Genomic DNA, 16721 nt, shown 5'->3' on the forward strand with positions numbered 1-16721 from the left:
ACTATTCTAAGGGGCTTCTCCCCAGCTTATGAACATGGAACAAGTGGCACAACTGCTTCATCAATTCTGATATAAAATTGGTGCCCTGATTCATGATTAACTTTTCCAAAACACTGTTTTTAGTAGCCAGTTATTCACAGTGGCCTATCCCAGTGTGTTGGATTGCTGATTCAGGATAGTGATCAGTTGCACATAAAGCAAGAAATGATCTATTTTGTTTTAGACATAGTGCTTCCTCATTGGTGTCTGGCTAAAAGTCTTAAAATGTCCATTACAATTGTTTCAAAAGGTTTATTAGCTTCCGTTATCCTTTGCAGTGTAATATTTTGATGGCTCAAATGTGCCCACTGTGTGCACTCCAGTCAGTTTTTAACATGCTGCTCTACCTCTTGTTTCCACTTACCCAATCATTAATATTCAGCTACTCACTGTTACGTGCTTCTATGCCATCTCCAGGACTGGGTAATACATGATCATCAGATTGTTTTAAGACTTTCTCGCACAACATGCCATTCACCACATTGTGCAGTCCAGGCTTTGTCATATTACGCAACATATCATGTACAATGAACCAGGGGTGCATTGCACATTGTTTACATTCCTTGTCAGCTGCTTATGCTTTCTGCTACTCTGCAGTGGTATGACCTACTGTCTATAATACACCATTCTTCCTACTGAGGCCATCTGCATTACTGTGATTTCTACTGGGTTTATGGGATATTTCAAAATTGCTCATTTAGCTTCAACATCAAGTGCTAACTACTTCAACACAGCCCAATCTGTTATTACTTTGATTTTTTTCCCATCCAAACAGCAACGGAAATTTGTCAAGCTATTTATAAGGCTCGGCACTTCCTTCTCTGTGGGAATAATTCCCACCTGCTTTGGTTAACTGCAGCAGATAGGCGATCCAGTGTTTTTTCCCTGCTCTCTCTTGACTTAAAACATAGGTTGATGCAGGATTACTAGCATCACAATAACATAATTCCTTTTTTTGCAGTTCAAAAAGACCAATATTGGACTAGTTGTTAACAATTCCTTCTGGTTTTCAAATGGTTTCGCATTCTAGTGTCCAGTGTACCTTGCAGTACTTTATCTGGCCAGTCTTCTGGTGCTACCTTCAGCTGACAATAACCATTTTGTAACTCCATTGTGGAAAAGTAAGTACCGGGTGATCAAAAGGTCAGTATAAATTTGAAAACTGAATAAATCACGGAATAATGTAGATGAGAGGTACAAATTGTCACACATGCTTGGAATGGCATGGGGTTTTATTAGAACCAAAAAAATACAAACGTTCAAAAGATGTCGACAGATGGCGCTTCATCTGATCGGAATAGCAATAATTAGCATAACAAAGTAAGACAAAGCAAAAATGATGTTCTTTACAGGAAATGCTCAATACGTCAACCGTCATTCCTCAACAATAGCTGTAGTCGAGGAATAATGTTGTGAACAGCGCTGTAAAGCATGTCCGGAGTTATGATGAGGCATTGGCGTCGGATGTTGTCTTTCAGCATCCCTAGAGCTGTCGGTCGATCACGATACACTTGCGACTTCAGGTAACCCCAAAGCCAATAATCGCACGGACTGAGGTCTGGGGACCTGGGAGGCCAAGCATGATGAAAGTGGCGGCTGAGCACACGATCATCACCAAACGACGCACGCAAGAGATCTTTCACACGTCTAGCAATATTGGTGGGTTCTTTTTTTTTTTTTTGTTCTAGTAAAACCCCATGTCATTCCAAGCATGTGTGTCAATTTTTACCTCTCTATCTACATTATTCAGTGGTTTATTAAGTTTTAAAATTTATACTGACTTTTTGATCACCCGGTACATTGCCCCAAATTATCCAGGGTTTCTGTTATATTTGGAATTGAATACACTTCTGTAATTGTATGACTGTTGAAGTATCTACAGTGACAACAAAGTAGATAGTTCTTAACTCTGTCCAATCTCTTTTTCAGTGTGTTTGCCACTAGTACACTCACAGGCTAGTACTTTTCTCAATAAGGCCATCACGTTATTGTTGGTTAATGAATTCTCCATCACTGGTTATTTATAGTTGCAACAAAATAGATTCTTCTTCGTTCTGTCCAAGCTCTTGAAGCACTGTCTCTACTGGTGCACTCAACGAGCTAATACTTTTCTCAATAGTGGGGAGATATCGCTTAGTATTCCACAGGAAAAGAATTGGGATTTCATCACATTGTTGCTGGTTAATGAACACCTCAGTCACTGGTTGTAAGTGATGGAGCACCTTATATGGTTTATGATACACAGGTGACTTATTCCCAGTTGGGATCCTGTATTGCACCTCCAGGTTCATTGGTTAAGATCCACGAGGATTAAACAGGTCCTCAGTTTTTTCTGTTCTTTTTTAAATATTTTATCTTCCCATGTGGTAGAGCCACACTGCGGGATTGTTAATGGGTAGGGTCTGAATTCATTTGTATAAATCATCTTCATCTTGAACATCTAAATTGCCAACCGACAATCCCTTGGATAATCTCTGGTCCCAGAATTAAAACAGATGGACAAACACAGTACTTTAAGCAAATGATCATTTTCCATTAATGGCTCAACCAAACACATGTTTACAAGCAGCTCTGTCCCTTTGCTCATCTGTAGGAGTTTCCATATACCTTGCGATGCTTTAGCACAGGAATTATCCTTAGTACTCTCGCGTGCAGCTAAATTGGTTCGTCTTTCGTGAGACGAGAGCCTTACAGCAGAGTACCCTTGACAAATGTTTTCCCCAGATGAAGGCCAATTTTTGGAATGGTGCTTATAAGGAAAATCTAACCCCAAGATTGCACAATAACCATCACCCATAATAGACAAAACTTCCCTATGCTCTGGGAACTGTTTTGCCCCCACTTGAAAACTTAATGTCACCAAACCAAATGATTATTACCCCCAGCTCCACATAACTTATACTGTGGAGGGTTTACTGCCTCTTTTTGATAAGGTCCAATCCTGTGCTTGTGTGTCCAATAGATGCTTGGATTCCCTTCTATCTGCTATGCCAGTCATGCAAAAATCGACCTCTGCATTCATTCCCATTGCATCAAAAGTTACTGGGAGCACCAATTGGTGATTCAGGGAGCTCTTTTTTCTGTTTAAAAATTGGCTATTTCCATTACAACCCTTCTTACTGTGACCATTACTTTCACTAGCCTCACTTTCAAAGTCCAATTCTCCCACATTTCCTACATTGTGGCTGATGATATTCACACTGTATGTGGCCCAACTGTCCACAGTGGTAACACTTGATGTCAGTGGCAAACTAAATCTCTTATAATGGACTCAAATTACCACATCTGTTTCTTGCAAAGTCATTGCTATGCCTACGGCTCCAGCTGTCCTTCAAAATCCTGCACGCACCTCTCTCAACACATTGGGTGATAATCCTCATAAAAAAATGCATCTCAGTGCCCTCTACTTCACTCCTAGCAGGACGACGGACCCTATTTGTGTTGTCATTGTCTGGTAACTAACAGGGATTAACACTGAAGTTTGTTATACTGTCTGTGAAACTTAACGTGTATTTGTACTGCTTCTGTGACCTCTTTTAATTGCTTGAGATAGTTCCTACAGCTAGTCTGTTTTCTATATCATTGTACCGAACTTTTCCCCAGCACATAAAGTGTGGACATTACCCAACATCCCAGCTTTCCGGTTGTCAGTAGGTTATCCGCTTATGCTACTATATCTTCACCTGCTTTGCCTGAGAAAGGGTCAACTGGGCTAGTAGTTGTAGCTTATGGAATGAGGACTGATAAATTAGACAAGGCTCTGTCGTTTTAAAGCATCTGGTTGCCTTTGCAGATAAGTATTATTGGCTCTCATTTCAGCTACCTGATCCAATAAAGACTGAATCATTTCCTCATCACTTTTGATTCACTTTTTGCGAAGCATTTGTCTAACACAGTAGGACAAATGGAATAGGATAAACACAATAGGATGACATGGAGAAAATATTAACTATGCTATAACATCTTTTATACTATTTCCCATTTATATCTGATATCTGAGAGGGTGCATACCAGCATCTCTCTCTCTTGGATTTTCCTCAAATTCGCTCAAGTTTATGTCCTCTTTAATGTTCACAAATTTCACCTTCAAATAAGTCTGCCGATCTAATGAGCCTGACATCATGTAATACATGAAGGAAACACAGCTGGAAAAGATAGTGTATTTCGACTCATCATATTGCACAGATGATGCATGCGGGCCCATAGTCACTTTTGATACCAGTTATTACGGGTCAGGATGATCCAAGCAGTAGTGACCCCATATCTGATCAGGGTGACATTGTAGGCTGGGCAGCAGATATTAAGAGCCAGTTCATTGACTGTCATGGAATTAAGAAGCCATTGGAAATGACAACATGTTTATTCAGCGGAATTCCTACAGTTGGTGTAGACATTGCCCTGTGGCATGTGATGACCCTGGGCGATTGTGATTCCCAGCAAAGCACATAGCAGCAACAGTGAAGTCAGTCGAGGAAGGTGACCACAGCACTGGTGTGGTGTCAGTGTCTCTACAGGTGTGTAAGCGCCTTAAGTCTGCAGTTGTCAGGTAAGTAATGGCAGCAGACTGATTGCCTAAGTGGCCTTGCTGCTAGGTGTGAACACTGGTCAGCCAGCAGCTCGCAGGGGATTGGATGCAATTGAAGCCCAGTCTGTGAAACAATGATCCCTTGATGGTGCCCAGGAGTTGCTTGATGTCAATCCACCGCAGACCCCAGCTGAAGGGTACCTGTTCATGTCCCATCAGCATTAGTGCTAGGCATGGCTAGTGGCTAGTTGTGGATGAGATTGTATTACCCACAATGGGTGTATGGCTGGTGTGGAGGCGTTCACACAATAATTAAATAAAAATGTGGGATATTTATAGATTTCAACATACTTTGAGAATTTATTGGCTTATCTTGTTTAAATAAGCTAATTCTTTCAAATATATAAAACTATGTGCATCTTTTCTTTCTGTCAGGGTCACAGGGTTCACTTCCAGTTGGACTCAAAAGCAGAATCTGAAGAGACAAGCTGTGAAGACATGGCTGTTGCACAGAAGACAGCTCAGGCACCATCTGACTTTGCAGTGAAATCTCCACAGAAGTCATTTAGTGTATCAGAAATGAAATTAATATTTCCTGAAAGACTGGTGCCCATTGAGCCTAGTGAGAGTGTGACCTCTGGTTTGAGAGACTTAAGAATTTCTGCATTTAGCCTTAAAAGATCAAAAAGTATGAGTGCAGCAGATATGGCTCTTAACAGAAGTGGACCAGGATTTGGTGTGGCTAAAGAAGCACCAGATTTAGGAAATTTTCCACTAGAGGTTTTGAGCAATATATCACGTGCAGTTGAAGGTAAGTTGCAATGCTTTTTCCTAACTTCATCTACAAACAGATTGGATCACATACATTTAGCAGTAGTAGATATGTAGGATTAAAATACTTGCAGACAGAATATGTTGTATGTTTGATGACAGTTGTCTTCAGTTTTTAATTTAATAACTTACTGATACTTGAACAACTACAAACTAGGGAAACAATCTATACAAAGAATTTTACATTTGTCTTTGTTTATCAGTTTCAAAAGTTCCATACCCAGTTTGCTTGTTGAAACTAGCTGCTTAACTAACACAAAAGCACTTGTCAGGGTCATGACCATCATTCGTCAGTTAGACAAAGACAGGAGTCAACACTTTACTTTCCCCAAAGTGATACATTACAGTACCCTCCAAACCCCCCCCCCCCCCCTCCCCCCCGTCCGTCAGGTATACTACACTCGCACACACACACACACACACACACACACACACACACACACACACACACACACATCCATCCACACATACACAGACACAAGCAGACATTTGTAAAGGCAAAGAAACTCTTTGGAATGACTTCTTACCCTCTCCCTTAAAACCCACATCCTTTCGTCTTTCCCTCTCCTTCCCTCTTTCCTGATGAGGCAACAGTTTGTTGCGAAAGCTTGAATTTTGTGTGTATGTTTGTGTTTGTTTGTGTGTCTGTCGACCTGCCAGCACTTTCATTTGGTAAGTCACATCATCTTTGTTTTTAGATATATTTTTCCTACGTGGAATGTTTCTCTCTATTATAATCACATATATATATACTGTTCAACATTGTAGACTTTTGTATTTGATGGCTGAATTCACTCATCTATTATGTCTTGCTTGTATTTTCTGTACCTTTTTATTTTCGATTCCTGTGCTGCAGATATCTCCAAACTTACCCTATTTAAGTTACATCTGGTTCTACACTGGATGTTAACACACTTCCCATTCCTTCCCCCATTCAATGTGACTTCACTAAAACTCAGCATCTCTTGAAAATGTCTGACTAGGGCCATATATCCTTTCCTACGGTCTTATAACTTATTTGTCGATCCGAGTTTGTTAATTTCTGTATTTTAATCTAATGTGATTATATGTCCCTACTGATTGACTCTCTCGCTGGCTCATCGTCGCCCAGCCCAAACCATTAAGGATAGAAAGTTGAAATTTGCAAAGGGTGTTGATTTTATACTAAAGGCATCATTTAAGAATGATTTTTTTTACACACACACACACACACACACACACACACACACACACCACACACAAATCAAAAAAAGTTTTGCATCACACTGGTTTCCAGAACTCCGGAAGATAGCCGTTGACTGTGGATATTGTATCATAGACACAGTCCCTTTGACTGTTCAGAGATGTCACAAAACCTGCCCAGAGATGTAAACAACCATGCATGAGCAGTGCCTATTAGACAGAGGGAAGTCCGACAGCCGATCAGTTCCAGTCATTCGACCAGGAAGGAGGTACATGGCTCATGATGCCTGTAGCTCAACCATGCCTAGATGGTGAATACCGCAATTCAATCGTGTCTGCAATTTTACCTTGTGGCAGGAAGGGCTCTCAACAAGGGAAGTATCCAGGCATCTTGGAGTGAACTAAAGTGATGTTGTTCGGACATGGAGGAGATACAGAGAGACAGGAACTGTCGACGACATGCCTTGCTCAGGCCACCCAACAGCTGCTACTGCAGTGGATGACCACTACCTATGGATTCTGGCTTGGAGGAACCCTAACATCAACGCCACCATGTTGAACAATGCTTTTTGTGCAGCCATAGGACATTGTGTTATGACTCAAACTGTGTGCAATAAGCTACATGATGCACAACTTCGTTCCTGATGTCCATGGCGAGGTCCATCTTGGCAACCACGACACCTTGCAGTGCGGTACAGATGAGCCCACCAACATGCCGAATGGACCGCTCAGGATTGGCATCACGTTCTCTCCACCGTTGAGTGTCGCATATGCCTTCAGACAGACAATCGTTGGAGACGTTTTTGGAGGCAACCCGGTCAGGCTGAATGCCTTAGACACTGTCCAGCGAGTGCAGCAAGGTGGAGGTTTCCTGATGTTTTGGGATGGTATTATGTGGGGCCGATGTATGCGGCTGGTGGTCATGGAAGGCGCCGTAATGGCTGTACTGCACGTGAATACCATCCTCTGACCGATAGTGCAACCATATCGGCAGCATATTGGCAAGGCATTCGTCTTCATGGATGACAATTTGCACCCCCATCGTGCACATCTTATGAATGACGTCCTTCAGGATAATGACATCGCTCAACTAGAGTGGATAGTATGTTCTCCAGACATGAACCCTACCTAACACACCTGGAATAGATTGAAAAGGGCTGTTTATGGATGATGTGAGCCACCAACCATTCTGAGGGATCTACGCCAAATCGCCGTTGAGGAAGGGACAATCTGGACCAACAACGCCTTGATGAACTTGTGGGTAGTATGCCACAACGAATACAGGCATCCATCTAGAGAGAGAGAGAGAGAGAGAGAGAGAGAGAGTGTCAAAATCATTATTAATTAACTATTGAAATATTTTTGAAGTTAGATCTATGAAAATTGTTGTTTGACTTCTCGGTTAGAAATTAAAAAAAAAAAAGTGTGTTTCAGTGTTTTTGGATATTTAACACCTATGGGGGTGTTTTATGAAATATTCAGTTATGAAAACATTTTGAAATCTAAGTGTATGAAAATTTGAATTAGAAAATAATGTGTTTCACTGTTTTTAGAAATTGAACCCCTGTGGGGATGAATCAGGGGATGAAAGCTTTTATGGAAGTATTTCATTGTTGTTGTTGTGGTCTTCAGTCCTGAGACTGGTTTGATGCAGCTCTCCATGCTACTCTATCCTGTGCAAGCTTCTTCAGCTCCCAGTACTTACTGCAACCTACATCCTTCTGAATCTGCTTAGTGTATTCATCTCTTGGTCTCCCTCTACGATTTTTACCCTCCACGCTGCCCTCCAATGCTAAATTTGTGATCCCTTGATGCCTCAAAACATGTCCTACCAACCGGTCCCTTCTTCTTGTCAAGTTGTGCCACAAACTCCTCTTCTCCTCAATTCTATTCAATACCTTCTCATTAGTTATGTGATCTACCCATCTAATCTTCAGCATTCTTCTGTAGCACCACATTTTGAAAGCTTCTATTCTCTTCTTGTCCAAACTATTTATCGTCCACGTTTCACTTCCATACATGGCTACACTCCATACAAATACTTTCAGAAACGACTTCCTGACACTTAAATCTATACTCGATGTTAACAAATTTCTCTTCTTCAGAAATGATTTCCTTGCCATTGCCAGTCTACATTTTATATCCTCTCTACTTCGACCATCATCAGTTATTTTACTCCCTAAATAGCAAAACTCCTTTACTACTTTAAGTGTCTCATTTCCTAATCTAATTCCCTCAGCATCACCCGATTTAATGTTTCTGTACAAATTGTAAATAGCCTTTCGCTCCCTGTATTTTACCTCTGCCACCTTCAGAGTTTGAAAGAGAATATTCCAGTTAACATTGTCAAAAGCTCACCTCAACCTCAACCTCAAAGTTTTTATTTCTTCTCCGTGAATTTTAATACCTACTCTGAATTTTTTTTTTGTTTCCTTTACTGCTTGCTCAATATACAGGGTTATAAATACAAAATCAAATAGGGGTAATGCAGGAGTAGGTTTAATAATGAATAAAAAAATAGGAGTACGGGTAAGCTACTGCAAACAGCATAGTGAGCGCATTATTGTGGCCAAGATAGACACAAAGCCCACGCCTACTACAGTAGTACAAGTATTTCGTTATGCAAGCATTTTTTGAAGAAATATCTATGAACATTTTTATTTGGCTTTTCTGTTAGAAATGAAAATAAATCACTGTCTTTAGTTCCTAGCCCCTGAGGGGTTTGAAATGGGGGAGGGTGAAATGTTTTATGAAAATATTTAATTGTGAAAGCATTTTTAAAGCTGTATCTGTGACAATTGGTATTTGCCTTCTCAGTTAAAAATGAAAAATACATGCTTCACCTTTTTTGCAAATTTAACCTCCAGGCGGTGGAATAGAGCCAGTCTGATTCACTGACTCATCCTCTCCCAACCCAAAACCGCTAAGGATAGAAACTTGAAAATTTGGATCGGGTTTGGATCTTATACTGTAGACCTTGTTTAAGAAGGGATTGTTTGAAATTTGAAAATACGTACTAGGAAATTTTGATGCTAGAACTACAGAAGTTGGTATTTGGTTTTTCAGTCAGAAATAAAGAAATACATGTTTCAGCATTTATGGAAATTCAGCCACTAAAGGGGTAAAATAGGGGATGAAAATTTTTAAGAAAATGTTTTGTTACATCAAAAAATTTTTTAAAGGCAAATCATTGAAAATGTGTTGGAGGCAAAATTTTGTATGAAAATACCACCACAAGAAGCAAAAAGTGTGATGAGCGAAAACCTTGGACTCCAGAATCGCTTTTTGGTGAGAAGTACATTCAGCAAAGACGTTGCTTTTATTACCATTTTTAGCGTGAAAAGTTTGGAAGGTGATGCAGTTTGTGAACAACTTAAAAATATGATTAAAGAAAAAAATGGAGGGGTGGGAAATCAGTGTGGGCCTCAGAGTCTATGCAAGTGAAGCAGCGGGTACTAGGCTGGTCATTAATACTAAGAGGAATTGCCACTATTGTATCATCATGGATAATGCTAATAAAACATAAATTCTTAATGTGTAGTTAACTTTGTATTTGTATTTTCCAATTGTTCAGATCACCTGCGAGAAAATGATGGTGTATTATTAATGTACCATTTCTCTGTGCTTCCTCTTTCAATCATTGTTATGAATGTAGATAGGAATGCAATCATCTGTCATGAGACATACCTTGTACACCTCTTGCTTTTTAATTAATTAATGTTTAAAACACGTAGACTCTGAAGCATCACTCAGTATGTGATTATGCTAAATGTCCGAATTAGTATATATTCTTTACTTTTAATAGTACTGTTCAATTTTATCTCATTTTGTGTAGGGATGTAAAGGAATGAATCATTATAGTTTTAAAGAAGACAGTAAAAGACTAAGAAACTTACATTAAATATAAATAAGAAAATATTTAACAGATAACTGGATGCGTAATAAGTGTCCCTCCACTTAGTCCATACAGAATGTAGACTTTCCTGAGGCTTATGGTACATCTCTGTCACCACTGTGTGCCTGTGGCATTGAGAAGAATATTCCAGTAAGTAGTTTATGATATTCCTATCAAACCAAGGACCTCAATTTGCTTAATATAGGCTCAAGAGCATTTGTATTCAACTTCAAATATACCATGTGAATTCTTTTTAAATTTTCCAAAACGTTTTAAATTACTATTGGATATAACTATATGTCTCTGTTCTTGTTGTAAGTAATCATTTTCACAACTGTTGACATTAAATCATTTGTATTAAATTCTTTTTATTTTATTTCAAACATTTAGTTCTGTAGAACCAAATTGAGGAGCAAATCTCCAAAGTAATGGAATGACTCGGTACATGAAATTTCAATATAAAAGTAATAACAGATAAAATAAAATGTTCATAAAAAAAAAAACGTAAGTTTATGTAAATTCAATCAACAATATAACATGGGAATCAGCTTAATTTCTCAAGAAACTCCTCGACAGAATAGGAGGAGGAAACCCTTCAGTTTCGATTTGAAACCCCTTGGATGACTGCTAAGATTTTTGAATTCTTGTGGTAGCTTATTGAAAGTGGATGCAGTAGTATACTGCACACCTTTCTGCACAAGAGTCAAGGAAGTGCGATCCAAATGCAGGCTGCATTTCTTCTAAGTATTAACTGAGTGAAAGCTGCTAATTCTTGAGAATAAGCTGATATTGTTAACAAACAACAGTAAAGAATATATATATTGAGAGGGCAATGTCAGAATACCCAGACTAATTAACAGGGGTTGACAAAAGGTTTGCAAACTTACACCTTTACTGTCCGAACCACCAATTTCTGAGCCAAAAATATCCTTTGAGAATGGAAAGGGGTACCCCAAAATATAATACCACACATACAAGTCAGGATTAGGGGACTTATAAATAACAATTAGAAGTTTAGTTTCACTAAATTCAACTGCCCTTGCACAACTATCAAATACCTATTCAGTGCAGTACTGTGATATGTCTATGGACTCAAATGGGATACTGGTTTTTTAAGTACATAGCCACTCCCCCACCTCGCAAAGAACTCATTGAAAAACAGCCAGCTAATCTGTATCCTGGTAAAGGGAGCCTCTGAATTGTCATATTATTTAAGTGCTGCTCTGGTATACCAGTAATGTCTGAGTCAGCGTCTATAAGCAGTTCACTAACTTTATCTCTAATACCTCTTATATTTTGATGAAATATGCGAATTCCTTCACCACTTGGATACCAGACCACCTCTGAAAGTGATTACTTTGTAAGAGGGACTTTTTTTAACAAGGGATACCTATCAGCTGATTTCAGTATAAAAAAGGTGCATCTCTATCACCAACTACTACAGAATTTTTCCATGAGTGATCCCACCACCGCCCACTACGCTGTCACCTATAAGGTTTGCCAGCCTCCCCTTCCCATACCTATTGAGGTGCAGGCCATGTTTAGTGAAACCCAATCTATTCATAGACCACAGTCGCCACAAGTTCTGGAAATCAGGGGATTTCAAACATGTCAGGAAAATCAGAGAAATTTTTAAAAAAGTTGGATAATTTCATTTTTGTAGATGAAATGGTTTGTTTACTGCAATGTCATGCATTGTCGTTGGCTGGACACAGCTGAATATGTGTGTTGCTTCCCTACTTCCTCATTCCTACTGCTTCTCCCCTTCCTACCACTCCCCTCAGCTTGCAGTCAGTGCTGTCACCATTTCTTGCCAATGAGAGGCAGGGAGCTGTAAGGAGAGGATTGTTTGGATCTGATTTTGAGAGATTGTTGACACAGTGGCCAGAAAGTGGTCATGTCTGCATGAACCGTGTCTGGGTGGTTGTGTGAATGTATGTGTGCTCTCGTTTTCTAACAAAGGTTCTGGCCAAAAATTTAGTTCTCACATTGTGAGTGTCTTTTCTATGTGCCTGCCTGCAGCTCAGGGATCATTTTACAATGAACTGCTAGCTATCCTCATTAGTATTGATTCTCAGAGTACTTGTGCAAGTTATCTATTGCATGGATTGATCACTGCAGTCTCATTTCATCAACATGGTGTCTGTGACATGAGTGCATTTCTGCGACAGGTCAAGATCACCGGTGGTTTTTGCGGGTATCTCTAATGGATCAGGCCTGCCGATCTGAAGCCCATTGTTTCCCACTAATGTGTAGGCCCTGCCAGTGGGATCTAGTGTCACAAATCTGTCTGCAGGCTGGGTCTGTCTGTGAGTGGTGTAATGCGGCAGATTTTTGTGGTTTAACCATGTACCCAAGACTATGGTGCTCCTCGGCAGGCCAGAGACAACGGGCAATGGGTTTTAGGAACTGTGATTGTCTCATCACCAGTACATTGTACAGTGCAGCGTTGTATAGACATTTATTGTAGTACATTTTGGCACTTCGAAAGTATGGACAATAAGAAGAAAATTGAGACAGTCACTGGCAGTTTGTATGCTATGTACTCGTATGTTTCTCAAAAGAAAAATCATACAATGCCTGTAAAATAATAGGCACAACACAATGGATAATAAGTGACAATAACAAACATAGGAGAACCAATATTTTATTGGCGGTCACCTATAGTGTTAGTTTACACAATTCTTCTGTGCCTTATATGCTTCATTCAAGAGGCCTACCTTCTTCTGGGATTATTTCTGAAAATAGTGAAGTTATTTTAAATGTCTTGCAACTCCAAGGAAATGCCCATTTTTGTCACCAAATGTGTTTTATTTCATTGAAATAAAATAGCAACATTGGTCTTAATGAAACACCCATACCATTTTGCTTGCTGTCTCCACCTGGAAACAATTCATTACAAATGATGTCAGTGTTAGTACCTAAGATTTTTACTCACACAGGGGAGAAATACTGAAGTCCTTACATATTTTTGGAGATCTCAGAATTTGTCAGGGAAAATGTTAAAACTTGTCTGGAAATCGGGAAATAGGGAAATGTCAGGGAATTTCAATTGTGGAAACTTGTGACAACTCTGTGGACTCAACTGGCGGAACTGCAATGTGACCCATGCTGTCTGCCATCAATGCCTTCTCAAGCTCCTGGTTTACATGTCTGACAGCAGCATTAAGATAAGTTCAATCATGATGCTGAAACAGTAGCACGAAGTGGACATTAGTGCTGCCAGTTTGAGTAGCTATCTTGACCTACATCATACTCCCCACCCCTATCAAGACTATTCCCAGCTCAACCCACAATTACTACCTGATCCGCTTTTTGTAAAATTCCTGCATAACTCCCCTACGTTAACAGTTGCCTGAGCCAACACTCCACCACTTCCTGCAACTGCTGGCCCACACCTCTGCCATGTGAACTACATAGCACCAGAGCCATCTTCTTTCTGTCAGAATTTGTAAGTGACTGAGGCTCCCTAACTGCTGAGAACTGCTTCATGTTTTGTGCACCTACAGCTAAAAGAGGCTGCTCTCCACTAAACTCTTGACAGTTGATCAAATCTATTGGTCATACGCAAAGTACAGCTGTCTGAATACCTCCTCCTCCTGGCTACCATTTTACCAACTGCTAGTTTCCACTCCCCAGAACCCTTCACCCTCCTCAACCTATCTAGTTCCTCCTCTGCATCTTGTAACTGCTCCTGACAGGCGCAGATCTTACACTCCTGCTCCTCTATCAACTTATATCTGCTACACATTCTGCATTTCCAGGAGAGACTCTCACTAGAATGCTCACTGGCTTCCCCACTGCATTGCCCCAGTAAAAATACTTTCAACAAATCTCTCACCATAACATACTAATCACAAACCCATGACAAATCTCACACTTCTCACGCATGGTAAAATGTGAACAGTTATTGAAAAAGCTAAACATCTATGTTACCTAAGTTCAATTACTACAGTAGGACTGTTTAAATAACTAACAGTGGCGATTCTGGTTCTGTGCGCCGCGGAAGTTGAATCTGCGCCAGAGGTCATGGACGTCTAAGACCCCTAGAGGTCTCTGCAGCATCGCGCCGTAAGCTGTGGCGGCGCGTGCCTCCTGGCCTGCTTGTAGTGTGAGGGCACCACAGTGGAACACGTGGTTCCAGCGGCCAATAGCGGCGCCCCCGATAGAGTATTTAAGCGCCTGCCTCTCGCTCAGCCAGCCACTCTAATCTCGCGTACGTCTTTGGATGCATCGCCTCGCGTTAGACAGCTTACTTACTTCCTTGTTCTGTGTACGAATGGACAGGTTTGTTAGGTTTCCTTGTGACTCCATTGTTCAATCTTGTCATTGTTTGTTCTGTCCTTCATTGGTCGTGTTTGTCCTCTCTAGTTGTGTTGTTGTTCGCGGGCCTCTCCTCGGGTCCCGCCATGCTTTCCATCATTTCAACACCGCGACTGTCCCTGTCGGAGTTACAACAGTGATCACAAATTTCGCTCTACTAATAAAGCAACTACTTTTCTTAATACTACTAAACCATAACTAATACCAGTACCACAAAAACTTCACATAATTTCTTATCTAAAACCAAAAAACACTCAATGAAATTGAACACAGTGAATGAAAGTTTTACTGAAATATTTCACCACAAACAATAAGAAATGTCAGCTGAAAATTACCATACAAAATTGAATAAACAACTTCATCGGTCAAACAACTATGATGAAAATATCAGATAGTTCATATAAATTGATACCTTAAGTACACATTAAGTCCATAAACAACTTAAATCCACACAATTATTCTTAATCTATTCACAAGAATTTTGTCACACATGTGCATACCACATAAATGCAATTTTGCATCAAAAATCAGATAATCTTTCTGAAATAGATTACCATTCTGGGGAAAAGCATGAATTATTAGCCAACTCCACATTGTGTTGAACCTTCACTTCAAAGGAAGCACTATTAAACCACACCAAAGCTGCCAATTCAGTATAGAAAACTTCTACCTGGCATAAACCTGTATCTTGTTTTGAAAATAGCTATACTGACATCAGTGTCTGAGGTTTGTTTTGAATAAATATTTGACTCAACAAAACATGCAGCTAATAGATTTACCACTAAATATGACTGTACAGTTACACTAAACTGTTACTCCCTTGGTATCTTTACTGTAGTAACTTCTAATTCTGATATGTTATGAATTATTGCCAGGTGTTCTGTATGTGAGTTGGTAATATGTTCAAGTTTGATATTCACTGTTCCTGTTTCAGAAATAGCATGTTTGACATTAGTGCCCTGGGCTTTGATTCTAGATGTTAACTGTAAATAAGCAACATTCCTATCTAGCGTATTACTTAAATCAGCATTTGAGGTACCAGTTTTAGCACCTAGATCAGTATTCAGCTCAGTACTCAATTCATCAGTTCCAGACCTGCCCTTAACTGACCTCGCAAATTCTTAAAAAATTATTGCAAGTGCACCCCCGTGACTCTCATTATCACTGGCTTACAGTGCTCACAAGAATATATTTATTCTTTATTGTAGTAGGCCACTAAACCAGTATTTCAGGTTGTTAAACCACTTATCACCCACAACACGTCACCGCAACCAGCTACTAAGAAAAGTCGGTTTGAACTGATGACCTCTCATCAGATCACTTGGGTAGCTTACAAGCGTCAGAAAGAACGAGGTACTGTTGACGCTTCACAGCTGTACTAAATATTTTCAAAATTAATTCACTGATTGTAAATTTCTTGGCATTGGCTGTATTAGGTAGAGTTCCACTACCCAAAATCTTCGGCTGGACTGGGACTTGAACCCAGATTTCCCACTTATCATGAGTGATAACCTTAACCACTTCAGCTACTGATGTATGCTTGCTGGACCAACCCAAACTTTCACATGTCACATTGTCTACATCCTTATATTATGGTCCACTAAATTTGTCACTTGATGCTGGCAACAGTACTTGGATTCCCACAACAGTAAGAAAGAGACAGCGAGGAATCGAGACCAATATTGTAAACGTCATGTACCCACCAAGGCTTGTAATACTCACATGACTGTTTACGTTGTTGACCATCCACAATTACATGAAATTTTTTTGAAATGATTTAGTGGGCAACGGTATAAGGGAAGTAGACAGTGTGACACTTAGAATTTTGGGTCTGTATGGGGAACACGCACAGATAGCCAAAGTTGTTAAGGCGAGTGCTCGCAGTTAGTGGGAAATATGGGTTTGAGTCTCAGTGTGCCACAGATT

At 40.0% G+C, this 16721-nt stretch overlaps 1 protein-coding gene across 2 annotated transcripts in view; it reads left to right on the forward strand.

Annotated features, from left to right (window-relative positions):
• Window positions 1-16721, forward strand: part of LOC124709133 — a 490737-nt gene that overhangs the window by 409740 nt on the left and 64276 nt on the right. For both annotated transcript variants that reach the window (XM_047240800.1, XM_047240809.1), the window contains one exon: window positions 5000-5375. In XM_047240800.1, coding sequence (XP_047096756.1) covers window positions 5000-5375 — 376 coding nt within the window. The remainder of the gene's footprint in view (window positions 1-4999; window positions 5376-16721) is intronic.

The sequence above is a fragment of the Schistocerca piceifrons genome, chromosome 1 (genome assembly GCF_021461385.2).
Source record: "Schistocerca piceifrons isolate TAMUIC-IGC-003096 chromosome 1, iqSchPice1.1, whole genome shotgun sequence".
Taxonomy (NCBI): Eukaryota; Metazoa; Arthropoda; class Insecta; order Orthoptera; family Acrididae; genus Schistocerca; species Schistocerca piceifrons.